Source organism: Ranitomeya variabilis, chromosome 2, assembly GCF_051348905.1.
Source record: "Ranitomeya variabilis isolate aRanVar5 chromosome 2, aRanVar5.hap1, whole genome shotgun sequence".
In the NCBI taxonomy this organism is placed as follows: domain Eukaryota; kingdom Metazoa; phylum Chordata; class Amphibia; order Anura; family Dendrobatidae; genus Ranitomeya; species Ranitomeya variabilis.
In genome coordinates this window covers 276,746,974-276,772,741 of record NC_135233.1, presented here as the reverse complement: position 1 = coordinate 276,772,741, position 25,768 = coordinate 276,746,974, and the positions used below count along the sequence as shown (strand labels likewise).

The following is a 25,768-nucleotide window of genomic DNA, read 5'->3' as shown; positions in this document are numbered from 1 at the left end:
ATGAGACTTCTATTTGGAGCCATAGACGTTTCATGATCTTAGAAGTTGGGATCCAATTGCACGCTTGGTGCTGCATACACTGCATGCACAATTATCAAGCAACAAAATATTTTTACCGCATCATCATTTTTATACAGATCTTCCAACTCCAAGCTGTATAAACTGGAATGCTTAATGGATGAAGCAGATCAGGCGATGTGTATGTGTAATGAGAGAGAGTGCCACCTAAGGACACCAACACCCTTTAAGTTGTACAGAATTATTAGGCAGGGAAAACGTTAAAAAAAGATTTGACAACTCTGAAAAGTCAAAAACTGTTCCAAGTGTTACAGAGCGATGCAGGAGTCTTGAAATTGCCAAGATATTGGGGCGTGATCACAGAACAATCAAAAGTTTTATTGCAAATAATCAACAGGGTTGCAAAAAATGTGTTGAGAAAAAAAATCACCAATATTAACTGCTAAAAATTTAAGAATCGGATGTGAAGCAACCAGGAACCCATTATCCTCCAGTGCTGTCAGGTTTATAAAACTTTTGCATTTATCGGAACACCACTGTAATTGCTCAATAATACAAGAAAAACTACCAGTTGCCTAATAATTCTGTACACAGTGTACATGGCTCTGGCTAAGAGTAAGTATTTTCAAAGTTTTTTGGGGTTTGGTGGTAAAAACTGGCAAGGTTTTCAATGGAAATCTATAGGAGAAAGCCATCTTATTTTTAAAAGTCGTTTTCAGTTGATGCATTTTTGGGCCATAAGCTTTTTTGCTGCTCTTTGACATAAGTGTAAAGTTTGAGGCAGATTCCAAACAATGCGCATCAAATAAATATGACTTTTCTTTACACTGTATGAACAAATGTGATTTTCCCCAATGAAATCAGCAAGAAGCTTATTTAACCCCTTCATGCCGCGGCCCTTTTTCGTTTTTGTGTTTTCGTTTTTCGCTCCCCTCCTTCCCAGAGCCATAACTTTTTTATTTTTCTGTCAATATGGCCATGTGAGGGCTTATTTTTTGCGGGACGAGTTGTACTTTTGAACGACATCATTGGTTTTACCATGTCGTGTACTAGAAAACGGGAAAAAAATTCCAAGTGCGGTGAAATTGCAAAAAAAGTGCAATCTCACACTTGTTTTTTGTTTGGCTTTTTTGCTAGGTTCACTAAATGCTAAAACTAACCTGCCATTATGATTCTCTAGGTCATTACGAGTTCATAGACACCTAACATGTCTAGGTTATTTTTTATCCAAGTGGTGAAAAAAAATTCCAAACTTTGCTTAAAAAAAAAAAAAAAAAGTGCCATTTTCCGATACCCGTAGCGTCTCCAATTTTCGTGATCTGGGGTCGGGTGAGGGCTTATTTTTTGCGTGCCGAGCTGGCGTTTTTAATGATACCATTTTGGCGCAGATGCGTTCTTTTGATCGCCCGTTATTGCATTTTAACGCAATGTCGCGGCGACAAAAAACCCGTAATTCTGGGGTTTCGGATTTTTTTCTCGCTACGCTGTTTAGCGATCAGGTTAATGCTTTTTTTTAATTGATAGATCGGGCGATTCTGAACGCGGCAATACCAAATATGTGTAGGTTTGTTGTTTTTTTTATTGTTTTATTTAGGATGGGGCGAAAGGGGGGTGATTTAAACTTTTATATTTTTAATATTTTTTTCACATTTTTAAGAACTTTTTTTTTTCACTTTTGCCATGCTTCAATAGCCTCCAAGGAAGGCTAGAAGCAGGCACAGCCCGATCGGCTCTGCTACATAACAGCGATCATGAGATCGCTGCTATGCAGCAGAAATGCAGGTGTGCTGTGAGCGCTGACCACAGGGGGGCGCTCACAGCTACCGGCGATCAGTAACCATAGAGGTCTCAAGGACCTCTATGGTTACCTTCCTGATGCATCGCCGACCCCCGATCATGTGACGGGGGTCGGCGATGACGTCATTTCCGGCCGCCCGGCCGGATGCGGTAGTTAAATGCCGCTGTCTGCATTTGACAGCGGCATTTAACAGGTTAATAGCGGCGGGTGAATAGCGATTTCACCCGCCGCTATTGCGCGCACATGTCAGCTGTACAAAACAGCTGACATGTCGCAACTTTGATGTGCGCTCACCGCCGGAGCGCACATCAAAGCAGGGGACCCGACATGCGCCGTACATGTACGGCGCATGTCGCGAAAGGGTTAATAAGTATCTGTAGCAGAATCTGCTTCAAAATCCACATCAAATACTGTATGACCATACCCTAATGGAAACGTAACCTTGTCAAATGGTAAGGCAGATCCAGTAGTTTGAATATGTAGTGTGTGAAATGTTCACTTAACGACACAAAAACAATGAAAAAAAAAAAAAAATACTTATCACAACGCATCAAGTCACAGTTTCAATAAGGTTTAATGCTGGTGAAGATTATCTCAAAATCTACAAGTAAATATGATCAAAAGTAAATATGGAAGCCTGTTACGTCATTACAGACTATCTATATGGAGCCACCTTTTCATATCTTTACACATCTGTTGTAGGCACAATTTTTCTAGTCACAGATGAACACCGCTCAAAGTGGCCAAATCAAGGTAATATACTCTAATTGATATTACATAACTTGAAGTAGTAAAAAATATCCATCTCTGCAAAAAAATCTATCCATGTATACATAAGTACCAAATCCAATTCTCTATACAATATATATATATCTATGTTTATTATATACATACACTGAAATGCATTTCTGAAGATACAATGATCCCCAAAGTAAAATCTTCAAGTGTAAAGATAGGAAAATTATTTAGTTCACCACAAAGAAAACATATTCCCCATTAGTGTAAAAAAAAAAAAAAAAAGTTAATTTTCCTTTATAATGGATAAAAACACAAGGAAAGCAATAAGGATGCTAAGCAAAGCTTATATCTACTTTCATATTACAGGTAATATGATACGTACAGTACAATAAGGACATACATACAGTAAGTAAGCATGGTTTTTTCTAGATGCATTCTCACCTAATGACCAGCGGCTCTAAATAACCGACCAGCAACTTGTTTGCCCGGGCAGATCCCACTCTGAACAGTCTGTAATAGATCAGGGTGTATAGACTGCCATTGCTCTCGACAGGGCACATCCTGTTGATGTAAGACGAAGTGCTGTCGAGAACGATGATCTTATGTGCAGCACAAAAGATCTATTTTACTCAATGAACTAGCGTCTTGCTCATTTGTCACATAATTATCAGTCTGTTTATACTGCAAGATTGTGAAACAGCGGCTCCAAGGAACACACAATCTTGCAGTGTAAATGCACCTTTAAGGTACCTTCACACGAAGCGACGCTGCAGCGATAGCGACAACGATGTCGATCGCTGCAGCGTCGCTGTTTGGTCGCTGGAGAGCTGTCACACAGACCGCTCTCCAGCGATCAACTATGCCGAGGTCCCCTGGTAACCAGGGTAAACATCGGGTAACTAAGCGCAGGGCCGCGCTTAGTAACCCGATGTTTACCCTGGTTACCAGCGTAAAATCTAAAAAAAACAAACAGCACATACTTACATTCACGTCCCCCTGCGTCCACTTCCTGACTGACTGAGCGCCGTACAGTGAGAGCAGAGCGGTGACGTCACCGCTGTGCTGCTTTCACTTTCACTTTGCGGCGCTGAGTCAGAGGAGGAAGCAGACTGCAGGGGACGCAATGTGAGTATGTGCTGTTTGTTTTTTTTACATTTTACGCTAGTAACCAGGGTAAACATCGGGTAACTAAGCGCGGCCCTGCGCTTAGTAACCCGATGTTTACCCTGGTTACCAGTGTAAAATATCGCTGGTATCGTTGCTTTTGCTTTCAAACACAACGATACACAGCGATCGGACGACCAAATAAAGTTCTGGACTTTATTCAGCGACCAGCGACATCACAGCAGGATCCTGATCGCTGCTGCGTGTCAAACGAAACGATATCGCTAGCGAGGACGCTGCAACGTCACGGATTGCTAGCGATATCGTTATAATGTCGTTTCGTGTGAAGGTACCTTTACACTTAAGCAGAAAGTAAACAAAATCTACCAAAATCACCCTTAGGGTATGTGCACACTTTGCGGATTCTCCTGCGGATTTTTCCGCTGCGGATTTGGAAAATCCGCAGTGCAAAACCGCAGCGGTTTTCACTGCGGATTTTCCTGCAGATTCCTCTACGGGTTTTCAACAGCACTTTCCTATTGGTGCATGTTGAAAACCGCTGCGGAATCCGCAGAAAGAAGTGACATGCTCCTTCTTTTTTTCCGCAGCGGTTCCGCAATGAATTTTCCGCATCGTGGGCACAGCGGTTTTTGTTTTCCATAGGGTAACATTGTACTGTACCCTGCATGGAAAACTGCTGCGGATCCGCAGCGTCAAATCCGCTGCGGATCCGCAGCAAAAACCGCAAAGTGTGCACGAAGCCTTAATCCTATAAGAGACGTGGCTTTACAAAAGAATAGTAAAACATTCACACATTTTCATCTTTAAGTACTTTTCTAACTAATCTGAAATGTCATTAATCCACTATTAGAAAAACCCTCCTTAAAATGTCACATTCTAATTGTGTGTTCTAGAAGTATGTCTCCAGTAAGAATAGTTTGCGCATTACACAGATGCCTTCAACATTTATACTCCATAGTGACATAACTTTTAGCCTAAAACGGTGTTCATTTTATATAAACGGCACGACAAATCACTACGCTATGCCATCAGTGTACGATTTCTAGAATAAGGGAGGCACGGTGCCGATTCAGCCCTGCAGTACATATAGGTTTGGCCTACACGGCGGCATGAGTCACATGACACTGAAATTGCAGCGACACATTGCAACACTGGATGTAATTACTTCCTATGGTGTCACATTGCGACCTGTGACATCCTGCAAAGCAGAGTTGCAAGTGTTTCCAAATGTGATGGATTATACCATTGGTCGCAAGCGACACATTTGCCATAGGCTTCGATCAAAGTTGGATAGGACACGTGACTTTCTGAACTTGGTTGTTTTATTTCCCATAAAATCAGAGGTGTAAATTAGACGATCAACAGCAAGTTGCACAAATGTTTTTGTTACGTGACATGTTGCAGAGTAGCCATAGCCTTAAGGTTAATTTCAACACTGCAGATTCTTACATTTTTTTTTTAAACTGAAAACTGGTTTCTTCTATATGAATGGGGCAATTGCAGAACCAGACCTACCAGATCCCCACTTATCAGTGTCTTATCGGTGGGACATTTAATGCTTATATTGAGGAAATCGCATCTAAACTCAACCAACTCAAAATTAATGACCTGGGACAACAGGGGTAATGTAGGAAGCAGCTTCTTGGATACTACAAAAGGTGCCATATAAATTACTTTTATACGGGAGGGTTTGGAGCTTTTTATTTGAAAAAAAAGCAGACTAACAAATTTCATTTCTAAATGAATTATCCCAAAATTCTAGGTCTATTTAAACTAAAGAAAATAAATGGTGCTCAGGTGTGGACATTTACTTTAAGAAGAGTAAAAAAATCCCTAAAATGGCAAAAGGCTCTGAAGTTCGAACAAAACTGCAACTTTCATCCATGAAATCTGGAAAGACTGAAACATGCAGACGCAGCAAAGATTTCAATCTTTACTTATAGGGTTAATCACACAGATGAATTGTTGGGAAATCTGCTTAATGAATATGAAAGGTTTTCTTTATTATAAGTTTTCCAATATCCCCAGAAAACACATGGTTCTCAGCCCGACAATCATATCCATCTAGCAATGTGGCCATTAAAGCGCACTCCTAATTATCAGCTACATTAACAATTACACAGGTTGTCCACTACTTTTACATTGATGCACTATCCTCAGGATAGGGCATCAATGTCTGATCGGCTGGGATCCGCACTCAGAACCCCCGCCAATCAGCTGCTAACGACGGCTGGAACTACCTACTGGTGGCGCTTGGCCGTCTACTTGTAGCGGCCGCCGTGGGATACTACACTCCTTCAATAGGAGGCGGATGTGCAGTAACAAGCCCTTGGCACTACAAGTAGATGGCCAGCTCCACAAGTAAGTAGTTCCAGCAAGAGGTGGCTGCCGAAACGATCACAGCTGATCGGCGGGGTTGACGAGTGCCGGATCCCAGCCGATCAGACATTTATGCCCTACCCTAAGAATAGGGCATCAATATAAAAGTAGTGGACAACTTGTTTAATGCAGTCCTGTTACTTAACCTTGGAGAGAAAACTAAAAGAGCAGGAGCAGATTATGATATTTTTTTTATGTTGTTTACCATTCTGTCGGAGACTGAGTTCGGGGTTTCAGCCAGCAGTCTCTGCAACATTTTTCCATGAAAATGACAGCACCCACAGCAGATGGATCCAAATATATCAGTGGGGTCCACTGGGCTCCAGTACTATGATTCCAACATCCTTTAAGTATGAAATCTGTAGCTGCTATAAGGCCAGATCTCTCATCTACAGATTTCACAAAAGTTATAACATCACACACCTTACATAGATTTCTTGTAACACATGCAGTAATTTGCAGCACTATTACATCTCTTTTAGAAATTTTTTCAATTCATACTAAAAAGTAGAAATTTAAAAGGGGTTGTCGGGGATTTTTTCTTTTTAATAAACGTTGCTCAACAGCAGGAAAAAAAATAAATAATTGAATTGTACTTCAGCTTTTAAAAAGTGTTCCAGGAGAGCGGCTCCAGGGCTCCTACCTGGTCCTGCAGTGAAGTCTCATAGGTTATTCATGTGACTGCTAAAGTGGCACAAAAAACAAAATCCTAGAACACCCTTTAAAACAGTATTGGCCAATTTATGCAATTCAGCTGATTATAAAAAAATATGGTTTATGAAAATGTTCATAAATCTCAGGCACACAATTTTGTATAACTTTGAAGCATGGTGCTATTGTTGCAAGAGCTGCAGTAGCAAAAATGAAAACAACATGTAAACTTGATTTTGAGAGAAATTCTCATGTGTAACTATGGCTGTATTTCTTCCATTCTTCATCAAAGGGGTTGTACGGTCTAAGTAGTCTGAAATCACTAAGTGACCGAATAGTGCAGAATCGGATGCACACACGGTCACGTTTCCTCTGCATGTCCACTGTACTTATGCGTTTTTCACACTTGCAGTCACATGCCGACTAGTCTTGCTTGGCGTCTGAACTCTCTTCTATTGGATCAGACTAGTCGGTATGCGCCCACAAGTGTGCAAATTGCGGACATGCGGTCATATGACTGCCCACCCACTCACGGCATACATGACGGTGTGTGCCTTGTATACTATCACAATTCAGCAGTGTGCATTCACAGTGTGTGACTGCAGATTTTCCTTCTTAAGTTGGCCAATCCCTTTAAATCGGATAAAAGCTGGTTCAAATACACATCTTAGTGTTAACAAGTTCTTTGGTGTAGTGAAGCAAAATGGGGCTGTTTACACCTTTAAGTAACACAAAATTAATAAAAATGCTGCCTAAGAGTAAAAAAAAAAATTATTAAAAAAGCATACAAAAATATTAAACAGGCTACCCTGATGTAACTTCTGACAGAGGCCATTATAGTTCAAGCTGCTAGCCTCAGGAATAACTAATGCTATTGCATCATTATACAGGCAAACAATTTAAAGGGATATCCACTTAAAATGTGAACACTCATTGCTTAAAAACATATAGCTTAATAAAGCAAAATCCTTAAAAACATGATCTTGCCATGAATATCGTATATGCAATAAAAACAGGGACACCAGGAGCAAGTAAACTTGTTGTGGAGTCACAACAGCCCTATTTCATTTCTTTGGGTTATGTGTAAGGCAGCTATGAATAGAAGGCGGCTATTGGGAAATCAGATTTTCTATGTAATATTATAAAGGGGCTGATTACTAGGCAGGACAACTGTTGGCAATGTTGCTCCCATAAAACAAATACAGCCCTATTTAGGATTAAGGATTGACTAAGAAAATACTATATTCTGTACCTATGACAAATAACCATGTGGCTAAATGTATATGCAACGGGACTTAACGGGACCATGTCGCCTACAAAAATCGCCATTTACCGGCAGATATAGTGGTGATCTGCAGGTGAATAGCTTCTTAACGACCCAAGAATTTTTATAGCCTTTTTTCCCTCCCCTTCTTATTTATTTTTTTTTTTTTGATACCCATAAGTTTTTTTATTTTGCTGTACATGGAGCTGTAAGGCTACGTTCACATTTGCGGTCAGCGCCGCAGCGTCGGGCGCCGCATGCGTCATGCGCCCCTATATTTAACATGGGGGCGCATGGACATGCGTTGTGCTGCGTTTTGCGCCGCATGGCCGCAAGCGTTGGACGCAAGAAACGCATCAAGTTGCATTTTTTTTGCGTCCAACTTTCGGCCAAAAACGACGCATGCGGCGCAAAACGCAGCGTTTTAGCGTGCGTTTTGCCGCGTTTTTGTTTGCGTTGTGCGCTGCGGCGCACAACGCAAATGTGAACGTAGCCTAAAAGGGTGTTTTTGTGCAGGCTGAAATGCCATTTTTATTGATATTATACTGAGGTACATATTATAAAAAGCAATCAAAACCTTCTTGTGGGTGGGTGAGGGGGTTCAAATGCGACAAAAAGAATAAAAACCCTGGCAGTTTTTAGTTTAGATTTTTTTTTTGAGGGGGGGGGGGGAGCTTCGGTTTAAGGTACAATTTTAATAATTGCGTAGTTTTATAGTCCATAAGTTTTGGGACATAATAGCAGATATGCTTTTTTTAATGGGGGGAAAAAAGCGTGATTCAAATTTTCATATTTACTTTTACTTAATTTTTTTGGTCCCCTTAAGGGACATGACTCTGTGCTCGTTCGATCTCTTATTACTGCGATACCACAGTAAAGTAGTACAAAGGGAAGTCATGGTTCTCTTACTGAGCTCAGTCCATGGCTTTGGAAACATCTGTTCCCAGCGATCCTCTTGCGGGGAGCCAATGGAAAATGGCGACCGCTCTCAGCATTACTAATGTAATTCAAATGCCGCTGTCACAGATTGATAGGGGAATTTAAGCGGTTAAGTGAGAGCAATCAGAGCGCTCCGGCCACTGCAGTTACAGGCAGATGCCAGCTATGTCTGCTCAGACGCAGTCTACCTGGTATGAGGCAAGATCAGTTACTAAACCAGAATCATACATTCCTTAACCCATGATGGAAAAGTACATCGGTCATTAAAGGGTTATTGATCTCTGGCAGTGTAACTGCAACAGTAACTACAGGGAAAAAATAAAGTGTTATTCTTCCTGCAGCCACTCCCTTCCACTCATCGGGGCGGTGCAGGGAGCTGTAAGAGTCACCGCTCATTACACAGCAACGACATCCTGCTCTGCACACATGCTGTAGAGCTGGCCGTCACTCAAGGAGAATCTGGAGTCATAACTGCAAGGGGAAGCAATTACAAGGCGCGCACTGTGTTGTGACCGGTGACTGTTACAACCCCCTGCTACACTCTGATGATTGCAAGTAAGAGGCTGCATGGAGGATATAACTTCATTTTCTCCCTTTAGCCGAGCTTCCAGTACGCCAGCCAAAGATAATTAAAACGCTATTCACCTGGACATGACCAAGTAAACAGCAATTTTTTTTGTAGGCGACAGATTCCCTTTAAAGCAGATCTGTCACCAGATTTCACAATATAAATTGCATACATTTTTAAATGGATGTCTTGGACCTATTGAAGTTGGTGTATTTACTTTGAAAATCCACATCAGAATAGATGTACAATACTGAAATAAATATTAGCTCTTTTTTAACAGACAGGGAGACAGTCGAGAAAAGATTATGTTGCCACTTTTACATGCATTTTTATATCAAGACTCAAAGTCTGGGAGACCTTATATATGCAGCTTGCTTTGTAAAATCTGGTGACAGATACACTGTAAAATAGAACCTCGCCAATTGGATGCCGATGACATAAGCTACAATATCATAGTCCCAGAAAAAAAACTTTAATGTGAAGAATGTATTATTATTGCTATTGTGCCAGGATAAGAGATGAAATGAGTTGCAGAGAAAGAAAGAAAGGAGATCAAGCAAAAGACAGCGCTGCGCCAAAAAAAAAAAAAAAAAAATGTAATGACTGGAAATTGTGACCCCCCCCCCTTCTACATCTTTAGTGTTTTCACAAGTACCCTCTTGAGAATTAAAAAAAATTAGTATAAAATTAGTTTATTTTAATTAAAATAATTAATTTCTTAGATACATTTCTATTGTTAGGGTAGACTAGATATGTGTTGGTGCCGGCACCTCTCTGCACAAAGCTCTATAGCATAAAACAGGAGGGCAACGGTTTGGCATCTGTCAAAAAAAAACAAAAACTCAGTGAGCAGGGTTGTAGTTCTGCCATACCTACTTAATAGAGTCAAGAACCTGTTAAGTTACTAAGAAAAGTTATGAATATTGTTGGTGTATCTCCATCAAAGCCCAAAATTTTATACATCCAATATGGTTTGTAAGCAAATTTTATGATGCACCATGTTAAGCTTCTGGCAACTGTATTTTTGCACCTGTGATACAAATGGCAGACAATATCTTATGTAACCGTAGGAATGGCAGAGGGGAGAACAACATATGCAATGCACGTCAGCTTTGTCGCTACTTGAGCCCAGGTGAACATGTGTATAGTGCCATTTTGAGGCATTATATAGGGCTTGTTGGCTGGAGACCTCAGTCAAAGGTACTTCCATGTCTACACACCATGTCCATGACACCAGTACTCTTTATGGGATCCACAATAAAGAGAGGCCTCACACTGGATCTGCAAAAAAAAAAGTTACGCAAGTTAATTATTGTAATGGAGCCTTAGTTAGACTTGCAGTTCTTAATCAGCTGCCACGACTGCATGAACTAGGCAGATAAGCCAGGACTTTCAACAGTGTTAAAGATAGAAGGAAGCAAATGAAGGTAATTAATATCATGGATTTATAGCTTAATAAAGGCCAATCAATGATTAAATTATGTTGCTATTTGTGTGACATATTGCATAGGTTCCTGGTACAGCCAAGTTGTAAACATAACAGAAGTATACCTGTCCTTAACTTGGTACCCAGCTATGGTTGTTGTTCTGGTTGGTGCCAGGATGTATGGGCTCAAAGTTGAAATCCAGACCACCTTCATCCATCAGCTCATTGTTAATTATGTATTCCATGTCACATTCCAGATTCTCAAGGATCATGTCCATGTCCAAATCTGTAGGAAGACGTTCTGAAGGTGTACCAAAGGAATTTGGTTTGGGTGGTGGCATAGAAGAGGCTGAAGAAAGCCCTATCATGGTAAGAGTGTTAGGAGGCATCAAGGCATTAAGAGAAACAGGTAGCTGATCAGGCGTTCTGCCTTTACTCAAACCGCTCAGCATTAAGAGATTCTGTCCTCCACTCTGACCCAGCACAGGATCAACCTGTGTCATCATGACATCACTAGGTGGAGGAGAATCGGAGGTCAAAAGGGCTTCAAGAGTCTGAGGACGTGGAAAGTGTCCAGAATGACCCCGTATAGGAGAACTATCAGTTGGGCCAAACAAAGAGTTACCAAAAGGCAGAGTTTGAGGTGGATGCATTGAGAAATTGGGGGCTCCTTGTATCAAAGGCTGTGGTGCAGGTAGTGGTGCTCCAGAAGACAGCATTGTTAAGCTGTCGATAAGCTCCAATTCCTCTGAGACAGTAGGGGGTACACTGTTGGAGAAGCTAAGTGAAGAGTGGAGGTCTTCATCGCCAACATCGTCAGGTTCTGTCAAAATAGGGGATAGACGAAGGCTAAGATTACTAGCATTGGAACCTGTGCGTGGTCGAAAACTGGTCCACACGTCAGGGTCATCGCCACTGCGTGAAGAAGGGCTTCCAGGCCATTTTGGGGGTTGTGAACCAGGGCTTCCTGCAGTTGACTCTCCAGGACTTTGAGCCTTTTTCTTAGAAACTTTACTTCTGACTTTTGCTAGCTTGCTGCTGTTGTCCATAGAGGCTGCTCTTCTACGTGGTGCTTTACCGCTTTTCCCTCCTTCTGGGTTCAGCATCCACCATGAGCTCTTACCAGTTGCTTCATTGTGCACCTTAATAAACTTGCTATGCAGAGACAGGTTGTGACGGATTGAATTCTGTGTAAAGAAAACACACAATTTACTAGAGGGAATGGGGGGGGGTAAACCATATGCATGCGAAACGCAAAGCAAGGTGGAAAAAATATATATCCAGATAACTATAATGGCTAGTTTTTCACGTTTAGAACATGTAACATTTTAATAGAAAATGTATGCCCAAAGCCCAACAATGAACACATTAATAAACCTAAACCTAACAATAATTGATTTTACTTAAAAACATTGAACATTCTATAGTATATTGAGCTGCAGCAGCCATTTGTGCTGTAGGGACGACAGGAAGTTCAGCCACTCCAGCACTCCTGAGACCCGTTAGAGGGGTCAGTGGTCAACCCCAACATCATTGTTGTGTAGGGAAGAAAATAGAAAGTTAGTGAAGTAACATAATGAATGACATCTTTGTATTTGTCTTGATAGTTGCCAATCAACCCTTGCACCTTGTCAGGGTATTTAATGTCTTAGAGTCAGATGTTTATTGGCATTTGTATTTTTGAGATTTTTGGTCCATCTATCTGGAGACTACGTAAAGATAAGTGCATAGTTAAAGGTACACATGACATATGAACTTTACACAGCCGGAACTTTTATTTTTAGGAAGTGTTGTGTCTGAGGATCTGCTTGGGTCAGACATTTGGCCAGAAACATGCATACGTGAGTAAGCAGTGAACAGCAAGTAATCTTGTGCATGAGTCTCCTCCTGAATGTGGTAAAAGCTCATCATGGGTGAGACAAAGTCCACACTATCTATAGCCGATAACTGCATACGTACTCGTACGCGTAACATTTCACGTGACAATATAGGAATATATGCACAGTAACAACATATGTCTTCCCACTGCCTCAAACCTAATTTTGCAAATGGTTTCAAGAAGCCTGATTATTTTCCCAAGAGAGATAGAAAATGTAAATGCAGCCCTATATGCTTCTAAATAACATATGGAGATAGGGCAAGCATAAAAACGCTATTTGTTCTCTTAACTGACAGTTAAAGCCCCCATACAAATAAGGGCTCATGCAGATGTCCATGGATGTGGAGCCAATCACAGACTGCTCATGGTCACCCGACACCCACCATGACAGTTTTATATATTTCTATGAGGCCAGACCATGCATTGCGATCCGTGATCAGCCAGAGTTCCACAGACGTTTGCTTAAGCCCATTAGATCAGTGTTCCCCAACTCCAGTCCTCTAGAGCCACCAACAGGTTGTGTTTTCAGGATTTCCTTAGTATGGCCCAGGTAATGGAATTATTGCCTGTCTAGGTGATGGAATTCTCACCTGGGCAATACTAAGGAAATCCTGAAAACATGACCTGTTGGTGGCTCTTGAGGACCAAACGTGGGGAACACTGCCTTAGATGAAAGTCAGACTAGCCAGTAAGTTTGGCAGGAACCGTCGGCAATCTGCGGTGTATCGTTGCCTCCGAGCAGATGACGTCAGGTGAGAAAAGAGTCGGTCTGTTGGAATTTCAACACTTGAACCTTTTATTCTCAGAAGAGAAAAGGTGCTGCAAGATGAAGGTACGTCCAAACTCAGCACTCATGTATGGTGGGCTCAGAATAAAGCAGTCTGCCAAAGAAATGTGCTAAATGCATCTTTTACATTCTCATTCCACTATTACCCACTAACAGGACAACACATGTGCAATTTAGTGATAATTGCGGCAATCACAAGTTTTCATGACTTTGTCTATTCATCTCCTGCAATTTTTTATGCAAACATTACCCTGAACAGTTGCAGCCCCTCATGTATTGGGAGACTGCCGAGTGCCCTTCGTAATAACTAAGCAGATGTTTTCACACTACTTGACAAGCTCCAGAAGCCAGAAAGCCAATACTGCAATACTGGCCCTTTGAGTTGTTTTCTACATCTAAAATTTCTTCCAGCTACTGAAAATGTAATCTTGGTTCCTACTGTTCACAACACTTAGCCCTTATTACTAGTGATACGCTAATATACTCGTTACTCGAGATTTCTCGAGCATGCTCGGGTGACCTCCGAGTATTTTTTAGTGCTCAGAGATTTAGTTTTCTTCGATGCAGCTGAATGATTTACATCTGTTAGCCAGCATAAGTACACGTGGGGGTTGCCTGGTTGCCAAGGAATCCCTACATGTAATCAAGCTGGCTAACAGATGTAAATCATTCAGCTGAGGAAAACAAAATCTCCGAGCACTAAAAAATACTCGGAGGTCACCCGAGTGTGGTCGGGAAATCTCCAGTAACGAGTATATTTGCTCATCACTACTTATTACCTTTTCACCCAGAGCTTACAGACAGAACAGTATCTGACAAGGAATTGTAGAAGTAATTACATGGGGGTAAGGCGTTTGGCACTTTACAATGACAAGAAGAAAAAAAAAAAGGCCCATAGAGTAGGCTATGACCATATAAGTTAGGGGAGAAAGAACCGGCACCAAAATCACCTGTCGCTTTTGTTAATGCCTATGATCGATGGATCCGCCAGGACGGAGTGCTCACATGAATGCAAAACAACAATGTCTATGAGAAGAAAAGGTGGCACTCACCATTCTTGTAAAAACACCTTTAATGCATAGCCTACAAAATCATGGAGACTGGGAGAGAAGTGGAGTAGTAGATGAACGAACAACGGCCGTTTCACGCTTCATGTACAGGACCCGTTGAAGAGCAGGAGGCGCAAAATGTCCTTGCATCTAGTCCTCCATTTCTGTCCCCGTCTCCATGCATTTATAGGATATGTATTAAAGGTTTTTTTGCGAGTGCCACCTTTTCTTATGATGGACAAAGTTGGCCATGATTTAATAGAACCTTTCATTAAATTTTTTTTAGGTTGAACAGCTCAGAGGACTAAAACTTTCTTTTTTTTCACCTCTCCACGGCAGAGAGCCAGAGACGACATCCTTCAAAACTATTTGGCCCCTAAACAGTTAACTTTTTTCTGAAGTCAAGTGGATGTTATTAGTTAGTTCTCACTGTATGACACTGACCAATCATAAACAGGCAGCAACACGGCAGAAAAAGAACACGCCCCCACCATAGCTTAGAGCAGGTTTGTCAGTGTGTGAGACAGACAGCTCTGATCTGTTGGTCTAACCTCCTGCATGAGTCAGTGTGGGGGGAGGGGCAGTGCACCTGAGTTTAGTCAAGTTGCATTCTTTTCTCAGTTCTTCTGAAAAGTGTGATTACTGACCCTCAGATACCCATGATGAGCTCAAGCAACTTGTAATCACTCTGCAGTGACATCAGGGCTGGCATTACATCCACACAGGAGTCATGTGCCCGTTTTGGATTACTCCAGTGTGACATGTAATAAGACTCGTACCTGATCTCACTGCAGTAACTACAAGTTGAGCACAACAGACATAAATGTAATCACTGACATCTCTGGAAAGGTAGTAAGGGGGAAAGGCAGTACAGCAGAGTCGACGGTGCTACGAGAGGAGGAGAGCTGATAGAACAGTTTGTTCTGCTACACAGCTAAACTCAGCTGTACTCCTTCCCCCACAGGGACCTTATCTGAAAGGTGTTAGTCATCTGGGCTTTCTAATCATGCAGGAGGTTTGACCAGGAGATCAGGGCTGTATCATTACTTCTCATGCACTAAGAAACCTGCTCTAACCTATGGAGGGGTTGTGTTCTTCTTTCCTTTGAGTGTTGCCGCCTACTTATGATTGGTCAGCGTCATACAGACAGAAATACATGTTCCTTCTGAAAACTATCTGATAACACCCACTGTGAATTAACGTTCTCAGCAGGGTTCAAATGCTTTGCTTATTGATGTTTCTGCAAAGGAGAGGCAAATTTCACTCCGCAACCACTATTACATAGAGAATCCATGTCCAACATGAAAATCTTGGTGAAAGTTTTTCTTTAAAAGGGAACCTGTCAGATTAATGCTGGCCGAATCACAGGCAGAAAGTATCGCAGCCTAGCTGCATGATTGCGGTCAGGCAGGTTTTACTCAAACATTGCAAAGAAAAGATAAGTTTGAAAACCTGTCTGGGGACTACAAGAAGACCAGATTAGCCAGACGCAGTTCCCCAGACAGATTTCCCTGCCTCAGTCGATTAATAGCTCTTCCCCTCCTGTGTATATATAGCATGGGTCCCCAATCTGTAAGCTCAGGAGCCACATGTGGCTCGCGGTCCCATGAATTGTGGCTCGTAGCTGTCTGCCAGCTTGGTGAATTAGCTCCAGGCCTAGCAAACAGGCATGAAGACCACATCTCAAAATGGTGAATTTTGTGAGAAGCCTGCACAGAAGAGGAGATCTTGATGCACATATATTGGCCTTAGGGGTTTAGAGATCATTTTAGTATGTTACGCTGGAGACAGGATGATACTGCCTGTAAAAGGAGTTGCTTGAAGATGGATGTGACAGTGTGTTGGAGTGCTGGATGGGAGAATACTGAATGGGGGTATTGTGGGGACCTCTAGATCTAGGTATACAACTTCGGCGTGATTTCTGTGGAAAAGCTTTGGTTATCATTATACCCGTAATGGTGGCTTTGGTTGCCACTACTGTGAGGAGGGGCAGGAGCGGGATATGGTTCACGACCCTCTCTGAGCTGAATGTTAAGGTACCGTCACATTTAGCGACGCTGCAGCGATCAAGACAACGATGCCGATCGCTGTAGCGTCGCTGTTTCGTCGCTGGAGAGCTGTCACACAGACAGCTCTCCAGCAACCAACGATGCCGGTCCCCGGGTAAACATCGGGTTACTAAGCGCAGGGCCGCGCTTAGTAACCCGATATTTACCCTGGTTACCATTGTAAAAGTAAAAAAAAAACACTACATACTCACCTTCTGATGTCTGTCACGTCCCCCGCCGGCGGCTTCCCTGCACTGAATGTGTCAGCGCCGGCCGGCCGTAAAGCAGAGCACAGCGGTGATGTCACCACTGTGCTCTGCTTTATGGCTGGCCGGCACTGACACAGTCAGTGCAGGGAAGCCGCCGGCGGGGGACGTGACAGACATCAGAAGGTGAGTATGTAGTGTTTTTTTTTTACTTTTACAATGGTAACCAGGGTAAATATCGGGTTACTAAGCGCAGCCCTGCGCTTAGTAACCCGATGTTTACCCTGGTTACCCGGGTGCTGCAGGGGGACTTCGGCATCGTTGAAGACAGTTTCAACGATGCCGAAGTCGTTCCCCTGATCGTTGGTTGCTGGAGAGAGCTGTCTCTGTGACAGCTCCCCAGCGACGCTGCAGCGATCGGCTCGTTGTCTATATCGCTGCAGCGTCGCTGAGTGTGAAGGTACCTTTAGTCTCGTCTCTTCAGTTGGCAAACTAGGTTTTATCTTAAGCGTTTCAGAGTAAAACAAACAAGGCAGCAATCATACAGCTAGCCTCTGCTCCATGCTGCCTGGGGTTCAGCCAGCATGAATCTAATGTCAGGTTCCCTTCAACTGTTTCCGTCTTGAGGCGAGACCACAGTCAGGTTTTCATTAAGGTGTTGGACTTCTTTATACAAATAAGCAGTCAGCTCAACAAAGTGTAGTGTTTTCCACAGGAAGAGGGAAGAAAGCCGCTGCCAGACTCCGCTCCTTCCATCTCCTCTGGAAAACTAAACAGGCTGTAGAAACTCCAACAGTCCGGTCCTTCTCTCAGGAGACCCCCATGCACATCAGAAGGTCGGTAAGTTCAGACAACTTCATCACAGGTTAATACCAAACTAGTTTGTGCTGGCAAATTATTGATTATATGGAAAAATCTAAAATTGACAGTCATTTGTAGATAAATACCATGAATGTAGATAATGATTGGTAACCAAAGTATCTGACTAGTGGAAGAGATTGTGAGTAAGCAATGTTTGCGTTATCACCACTTGTAGGGTCACAAGTAGCAGATTTTTTGCAGACTTTTTCCACACAAATCAGCTGGAAAATCCACAACAATCCTGCAGATGCCGATCAGAAGAAATAACCTTCCCCACTATTCTCACCTCGCAAAGCTCCTTTGATGCTACGACCTGGGCAAAGTGCGGCCCGGGCTGAGACAGCCAGAGGAACGGTGGAAACCAGAGGTCCACGGGCTGCACCGTGCCCACCCACTGTCTCCATCTGCGCTGACTTCTTTGGTGGAGGAGGGGCCTCCGGCCACTTCCTCCACCAATCAGCGTGTGAAACAGCTGACGCGATGTCATTTCATCACGTCAGCTGTGTACTGCGGAGAGTCAGCGCAGCGGGGGCAGGGAATGAAGCAGAACGCCGGGGAACGTGACCGAGGTGAGTATGTGGCGTTTTTCTTTTTTATTCATGTGTACGGGATGTTTGGGTGGGCATGGTGCAGCATATGGGGGTGACATGCCGCCCGCACATGGGGGAGGCTGCGTGGCGGGGCTCATGCCGCATATGGGGAGGCTGTGCTCTGGGGCTCATACAATATACAGACAGATCTGTACTCGGGTTCAAACGATATATAGGGGCATGTTGGCATACTTAATTCTGCTCAATAGTAAGTGATACAATTAATATCAATATAATAATTATATATTGATATTACTATTGAGTAAAATTAATTTCGGCCTATTGGTTCGACCCTCCACAACAGTCATGGTCTCATGTGGCCCCTCGAGAAAATGAATTGACGTGACCAGAGAAGTCTAGCCATGAAGATGAGGAGCGACTATGTTACCCACATCTGGTCTGATGGATTTGGGAGATTAGACCCAGATCTGCGGGATTTTGTTGCAGCGCAAAAATCAGCGACCGTAACTCACAATGTAAAAACCTGCAGCGGATTTGGTATGTGACTCTGTGCGTGCAGACGGTGCCGCCGTCCCAGCCCCGTGGTGCCGCCGCCATCCCAGCCCCGTGGTGCCGCCGCCATCCCAGCCCCGTGGTGCCGCCGCCGTCCCAGCCCCGTGGTGCCGCCGCCGTCACAGCCCCGTGGTGCCGCCGCCGTCACAGCCCCGTGGTGCCGCCGCCGTCACAGCCCCGTGGTGCCGCCGCCGTCACAGCCCCGTGGTGCCGCCGCCATCACAGCCCCGTGGTGCCGCCGCCATCACAGCCCCGTGCCACATTTACCTTCCAGCCCGCGGAGCTGTTGCTGTCGCCCTTGTCTTTGAAGTAGGGGATGGTCTTCACCATCCACTCGTAGATCTGGGACAGGGTGAGCCTCTTCTCGGGGGAGCTCTCGATGGCCTGGCTGATCAGCTCCGCATAGGACTGGTTGCCCCAGGCGTTCCTCCTGGAGCCCCCCTTCCTGGGGGTCGCTGAGCCCAGTAGTCCATCAGACAGGCCTCTGTCCTCAGCCTCCGCCGGCAGCAGAGACGGGACGTCCGGGGGCTCCGCTCTGTTCTCCTCGGAGGGGGCGGCGGGCTGCACTACGGACAGCTCGGGCCTGGGAAGCGGCCATGTGCACGACCGAGGTCTGGACTGAGGCTCGAAGTCTGGGTCAATGTCCACGGGAGGCGCCTCGGCTCCCTCCATAGCTGGAGGCCTGGGATACCGGCGGGGACGGCGCTGTGTGGAGCGGCTCCTCTCACAGCGGTGAGCGCTCAGCCCGTACACGCCATGCTGCCTGCACAGACACGGGCACGGCGCAGGTGTGTGGCGGCCGCCAGGTGAGCGCTCCTGCTGCTAGCACCTGCCTAAGCGCTCATGGCCGGCAGCCACCTCCAGGCTCGCTCCTGCGGCTCCAGCTGTCTGTGTGCCGGTTCCGTGCGGTAAATGTCACTTTCCCTTTTGTTTTGGACACCACAAAACTTCTAGCTGACGTCTCTGTTTACCAGGGGCTGCGAAGGACAAAGTGCGCATGCGCGACATGGCGTCACAAGCTACGCCAATTTGCATTGTGGGTGTTGTAGTTTCTTAGTTGTTGTTAGCCGCCAGTATGTGACAGGGAAAGAACTTCAATTCCCAGCAGAGTTTGCGTGTTAGCACAGTGCTGGGTCGCGGTTGTGGCGGCTGAGGTGGACTACTAGTCCCATGATTCTGTGCGGCGAGGTGCGATTTGGCCTCTTGGGTTATGTAAGAGTTCACGAGGAGTTGGCAGAGTGGTGGAGTCGTGGTTGTTACATGTCTGTGCATGGTGCTGTTCTCAAGAAGTCACAAAAAAGATAAAGGAAAATCATTTTTTACAAGTTTAGATTTATTGTCACCAAGTACTGTATAGTCAGTCACACAGGGCCGTGCACCAGTGATATAAAAGTTACTAGTGCCGTACAATGCCCAATCTTCAGCGCCGTACACTGCCCAACCATCAGCGCCGTACACTGCCCAATCCTCAGCGCGGTACACTGCCCAATCCTCAGCGCCGTACACTGCCCAACCATCAGCGCCGTACACTGCCCAATCCTCAGCGCGGTACACTGCTCAACCCTCAGCGCGGTACACTGCTCAATCCTCAGCGCCATACACTGCCCAACCATCAGCGCCGTACACTGCCCAACCATCAGCGCCGTACACTGCTCAACCATCAGCGCCGTACACTGCCCAATCCTCAGCGCCGTACACTGCTTAATCCTCAGCGCCGTACCCTGCCCGATCCTCAGCGCCGTACACTGCCCAATCCTCAGCGCCATACACTGCCCAACCATCAGTGCCGTACACTGCCCAATCCTCAGCGCGGTACACTGCTCAACCCTCAGCGCCGTACACTGCCCAATCCTCAGCGCCGTACACTGCTTAATCCTCAGCGCCGTACCCTGCCCGATCCTCAGCGCCGTACACTGCCCAATCTTCAGTACCGTACTTCTCAATCATCAGTGTCGTACACTGCCCAATCAACAGTGCGGTACAATGCTCAATCTTCAGTGCAGTACACTGCCCAATCTTCAGTGCCGTACTTCCCAATTATCAGTGCCGTACACTGCCCAATCATCAGTGCCGTACACTGCCCAATCTTCAGTGCCACACACTGCCCAATTATTAGTGCCGTACACGGCCCAATTTTCAGCGCCGTACACTGCCCAATCTTCAGTCCCGTACTTCTCAATTATCAGTGCCGTACACTGCCCAATCTTCAGTGCTGTACAGTACCCAATCTTCATTGTCGTACTTCCCAATTATCAGTGTTCTACACTGCCCAATCATCAGTGTGGTACACTGCCCAATCTTCAGTGCCGTACACTGCCCAATCTTCAGTACCATACTTCCCAATCATCAGTGCCGTACACTGCCCAATCTTCAGTGCTGTACAGTGCCAATCTTCTGTGCCGTACACTGCCCAATCTTCAGTGCCACACACTGCCCAATTATTTGTGCCGTACACTGCCCAATCTTCAGTCCCGTACTTCTCAATTATCAGTGCCGTACACTGCCCAATCTTCATTGCCGTACTTCCCAATTATCAGTGTTCTACACTGCCCAATCATCAGTGTGGTACACTGCCCAATCTTCAGTGCCGTACACTGCCCAATCTTCAGTACCATACTTCCCAATCATCAGTGCCGTACACTGCCCAATCTTCAGTGCCATACAGTGCCCAATCTTCAGTGCCATACTTCCCAATTATCAGTGCCGTACAGTGCCCAATCTTCAGTGCCATACACTGCCCAATCATCAGCGCCGCACACTGCCCAATCATCAGCGCCGCACACTGCCCAATCATCAGCGCCATACACTGTCCAATCTTCAGCACCGTACACTGCCCAATCTTCAGTGCCGTACTTCTCAATCAGTGCCGTACACTGCCCAATCATCAGCGCCGTACACTGCCCAATCTTCAGCGCCGTACACTGCCCAATCTTCAGCGCCGTACACTGCCCAATCCTCAGTGCCGTACACTGCCCAATCTTCAGCGCCGTACACTGCCCAATCATCAGCGCCATACACTGCCCAATCTTCAGTGCTGTACAGTGCCCAATCTTCAGTGCCGTACTTCCCAATTATCAGTGTCGTACACTGCCCAATCATCAGCGCCGTACACTGCCCAATCTTCAGCGCCGTACACTGCCCAATCTTCAGCGCCGTACACTGCCCAATCCTCAGTGCCGTACACTGCCCAATCTTCAGCGCCGTACACTGCCCAATCATCAGCGCCATACACTGCCCAATCTTCAGTGCTGTACAGTGCCCAATCTTCAGTGCCGTACTTCCCAATTATCAGTGTCGTACACTGCCCAATCATCAGTGCGGTACACTGCCCAATCTTCAGTGCCGTACACTGCCCAATCTTCAGTGCCGTACTTCCCAATCATCAGTGTCGTACACTGCCCAATCTTCAGTACCGCACACTGCCCAATTTTCAGCGCCGTACACTGCCCAATCTTCAGTCCCGTACTTCTCAATTATCAGTGTCATACACTGCCCAATCTTCAGTGCTGTACAGTACCCAATCTTCATTGCCGTACTTCCCAATTATCAGTGTTGTACACTGCCCAATCATCAGTGTGGTACACTGCCCAATCTTCAGCGCCGTACACTGCCCAATCTTCAGTGCTGTATAGTGACCAATCTTCAGTGCCGTGCTTCCCAATTATCAGTGTCGTACACTGCCCAATCATCAGTGCGGTGCACTGCCCAATCTTCAGTGTCGTACACTGCCCAATCTTCAGTGCCGTACTTCCCAATCATCAGTGTCGTACACTGCCCAATCAACAGTGCGGTACAATGCTCAATCTTCAGTGCAGTACACTGCCCAATCTTCAGTGCCGTACTTCCCAATTATCAGTGCCGTACACTGCCCAATCATCAGTGCCGTACACTGCCCAATCTTCAGTGCCGCACACTGCCCAATTATTAGTGCCATACACTGCCCAATTTCCAGCGCCGTACACTGCCCAATCTTCAGTCCCGTTCTTCTCAACTATCAGTGCCGTACACTGCCCAATCTTCAGTGCTGTACAGTACCCAATCTTAATTGCCGTACTTCCCAATTATCAGTGTTGTACACTGCCCAATCATCAGTGTGGTACACTGCCCAATCTTCAGTGCCATACACTGCCCAATCTTCAGTGCCATACTTCCCAATCATCAGTGCCGTACACTGCCCAATCTTCAGTGCCATACAGTGCCCAATCTTCAGTTCCCTACTTCCCAATTATCAGTGCCGTGCACTGCCCAATCATCAGTGCCGTACACTGCCCAATTATTAGTGCTGTACACTGCCCAATCTTCAGTGCTGTAGAGTGCCCAATCTTCAGTGCCATATAGTGCCCAATCTTCAGTGCCGTACTTCCCAATCATCAGTGCCGTACACTGCCCAATCTTCAGTGCCGTACACTGCCCAATTATTAGTGCCGTACACTGCCCAATCTTCAGTGCTGTACTGTGCCCAATCTTCAGTGCTGTACTTCCCAATTATCAGTGCCGTACAGTGCCCAATCATCAGTGCCGTAAACTGCCCAATCATCAGTGCCATACACTGCCCAATCATCAGTGCCGCACACTGTCCAATCTTCACTGCCGTACAGTGCCCAATCTTCAATGCCGTACACTGCCCAATCTTCAGTGCGTTACACTGCCCAATCTTCAGTGCCATACACTGCCCAATTATTAGTGCCATACACTGCCCAATCTTCAGTGCCATACAGTGCTCAATCTTCAGTGCTGTACAGTGCCCAATTATCAGTGCCGTACACTGCCCAATCTTCAGTGCTGTACAGTGCCCAATCTTCAGTGCCGTACTTCCCAATTATCAGTGCGGTACACTGCCCAATCTTTAGTGCCGTACTTCCCAATCATCAGTGCCGTACACTGCCCAATCTTCAGTGCCGTATAGTGCCCAGTCTTCAGTGCCGTACTTCACAATCATCAGTGCCGTACACTGCCCAATTATTAGTGCTGTACACTGCCCAATCTTCAGTGCTGTAGAGTGCCCAATCTTCAGTGCCATATAGTGCCCAATCTTCAGTGCCGTACTTCACAATCATCAGTGCCGTACACTGCCCAATTATTAGTGCCGTACACTGCACAATCTTCAGTGCTAACCAAATAATCTGCTAGGTGACACCCTTAATAGTGGCACATAGAACATTGCAGAGAATGATAATGATGTGGTCCCATGTATACTGCCATACAGCACCCACATAACACTACTGTATACAAGTATATACATGCAGCCACATCATTGCCTGTATAAAAAAGGTGGCTTAGTGCTTAGCACTTAGTAACCATACGATGCTGGGGTCCTGGGATCAAACCTCACCAAGGACAACATATTAAAGGAGTTTGTATGTTCTCATCGTGTTTGTGTGGGTTTCCTCCAAGACCCTAAAGCCATACTGATAAGGAATTTAGATTGTGAGTCCTAATGGGGACAGAGATGCTGAGGTCTGTACAGCGCTGTGGAATGTGATGGCGCTATATAAGCAAGTAAAATAAACATATGAGACTGGTCCTACAAAACGATCTTGCTGTAAAAAAAACAGCTAATTCGCAGATACGCGTCATGTAAGTCACAGCCAAATGCAACTTTCATTGTAGTGTATGGCAAGTGAGTCACTTACAGAAAGTCCAACACATTTGGAAACATTTTGGAGTGTTGCTGTAACAGGTCACAATGTGACACTATAGGTAATCATTAGATGTGATGTCGCAGTGCCACTCTGCGATCTGATTGTTGCTGTGTAGCCCTAGTCTGAAAGAAAATACATCATCGGTCATCAAACACAAATATAAAATAAAATTGAACTTTCAAAGGAGGAAACTGAGGGACATTCAGGGAGCATTAGTCCAAAAAGACTTTTGTACAGAGAAGGTTTTTTTAATTCCAAAGTCTAAAATGTGAAGCATTTTTGTCTCCTTTTATGCCAATAGCAGCCAATGACTTTGATGTAATCTTTGCAGCATAAAGATTATTTTGCTATGGATGTCACGGTTCTTCTTTTTGTACCATGGAATAAAGTGGTCAGTAAGAAAAACTATATACTTTGCCAAGGTCATTTTAATCTTCAGGGACCCTAAAGGTCACCTCATGTTTCCAGCCCAAAACATGATTCTGCCACCTCTTTGCTTACATTGCAGCCTTGTTGGGACATGGTGGCCATCCACAACCATCCGCTACTCCATCCATCTGGACCATTCAGAGATGCACAGCACTGATCAGTAAGCAAGACTGTTTTAAAATTAGTCTTCATGTATGTCTGGGCCCATTGCATCTGTTTCTGCATGTGAGCACTGTTAGGGTAGGTCTAATAGTAGGTTTATGCACCACTGCAATCCCATGGAGGATCCTACACCTTGAGGTTCGCAGGACTCCAGAAGTACCAGCAGCACCAAATACCTGTTTGCTGCTTTGTAATGGTATTTTAGCAGTTGATCTCTTAATCCGACAAATTTGTCTGGCAGAAACCTTCCTCATTATGCCTTTATCTGCACTAACCCATCTGTGTTCTGTATCAACCACAAATCTTTTCAAAGTACGATGAGCGCACTTAAGGGTACCGTCTCACAGTGGCACTTTTGTCGCTACGACGGTACGATCCGTGACGTTCCAGCGATATCCATACGATATCGCTGTGTCTGACACGCAGCAGCGATCAGGGACCCCGCTGAGAATCGTACGTCGTAGCAGATCGTTTGGAACTTTATTTCGTCGCTGGATCTCCCGCTGTCATCGCTGGATCGGTGTGTGTGACACCGATCCAGCGATGCGTTCGCTTGTAACCAGGGTAAACATCGGGTTACTAAGCGCAGGGCCACGCTTAGTAACCCGATGTTTACCCTGGTTACCATCGTAAATGTAAAAAAAACAAAAACGTACATACTCACATTCCGGTGTCCGTCAGGTCCCTAGCCATCTG

General features: G+C 45.1%; 1 protein-coding gene across 3 annotated transcripts in view; it reads right to left on the bottom strand.

Moving 5' to 3' along the window:
- Positions 1-19,839, bottom strand: part of FOXO4 (forkhead box O4) — a 291,021-nt gene extending 271,182 nt beyond the window's left edge. The window contains exons 1-5 of one of the 3 annotated variants that reach the window (XM_077284988.1): positions 19,107-19,839; positions 11,032-12,093; positions 4,421-10,761; positions 4,012-4,055; positions 2,372-3,293 (exon numbers count right to left, since the gene is read on the bottom strand). In XM_077284988.1, coding sequence (XP_077141103.1) covers positions 11,038-12,093; positions 19,107-19,511 — 1,461 coding nt within the window. In that variant the 5' untranslated portion in view covers positions 19,512-19,839 and the 3' untranslated portion in view covers positions 2,372-3,293; positions 4,012-4,055; positions 4,421-10,761; positions 11,032-11,037. Of the gene's footprint in view, positions 1-2,371; positions 3,294-4,011; positions 10,762-11,031; positions 12,094-19,106 lie in introns of those variants that run through there. The other 2 variants (XM_077284986.1, XM_077284987.1) reach the window with 2 other exon arrangements.
- Between the last annotated feature and the right edge of the window lie 5,929 nt (positions 19,840-25,768).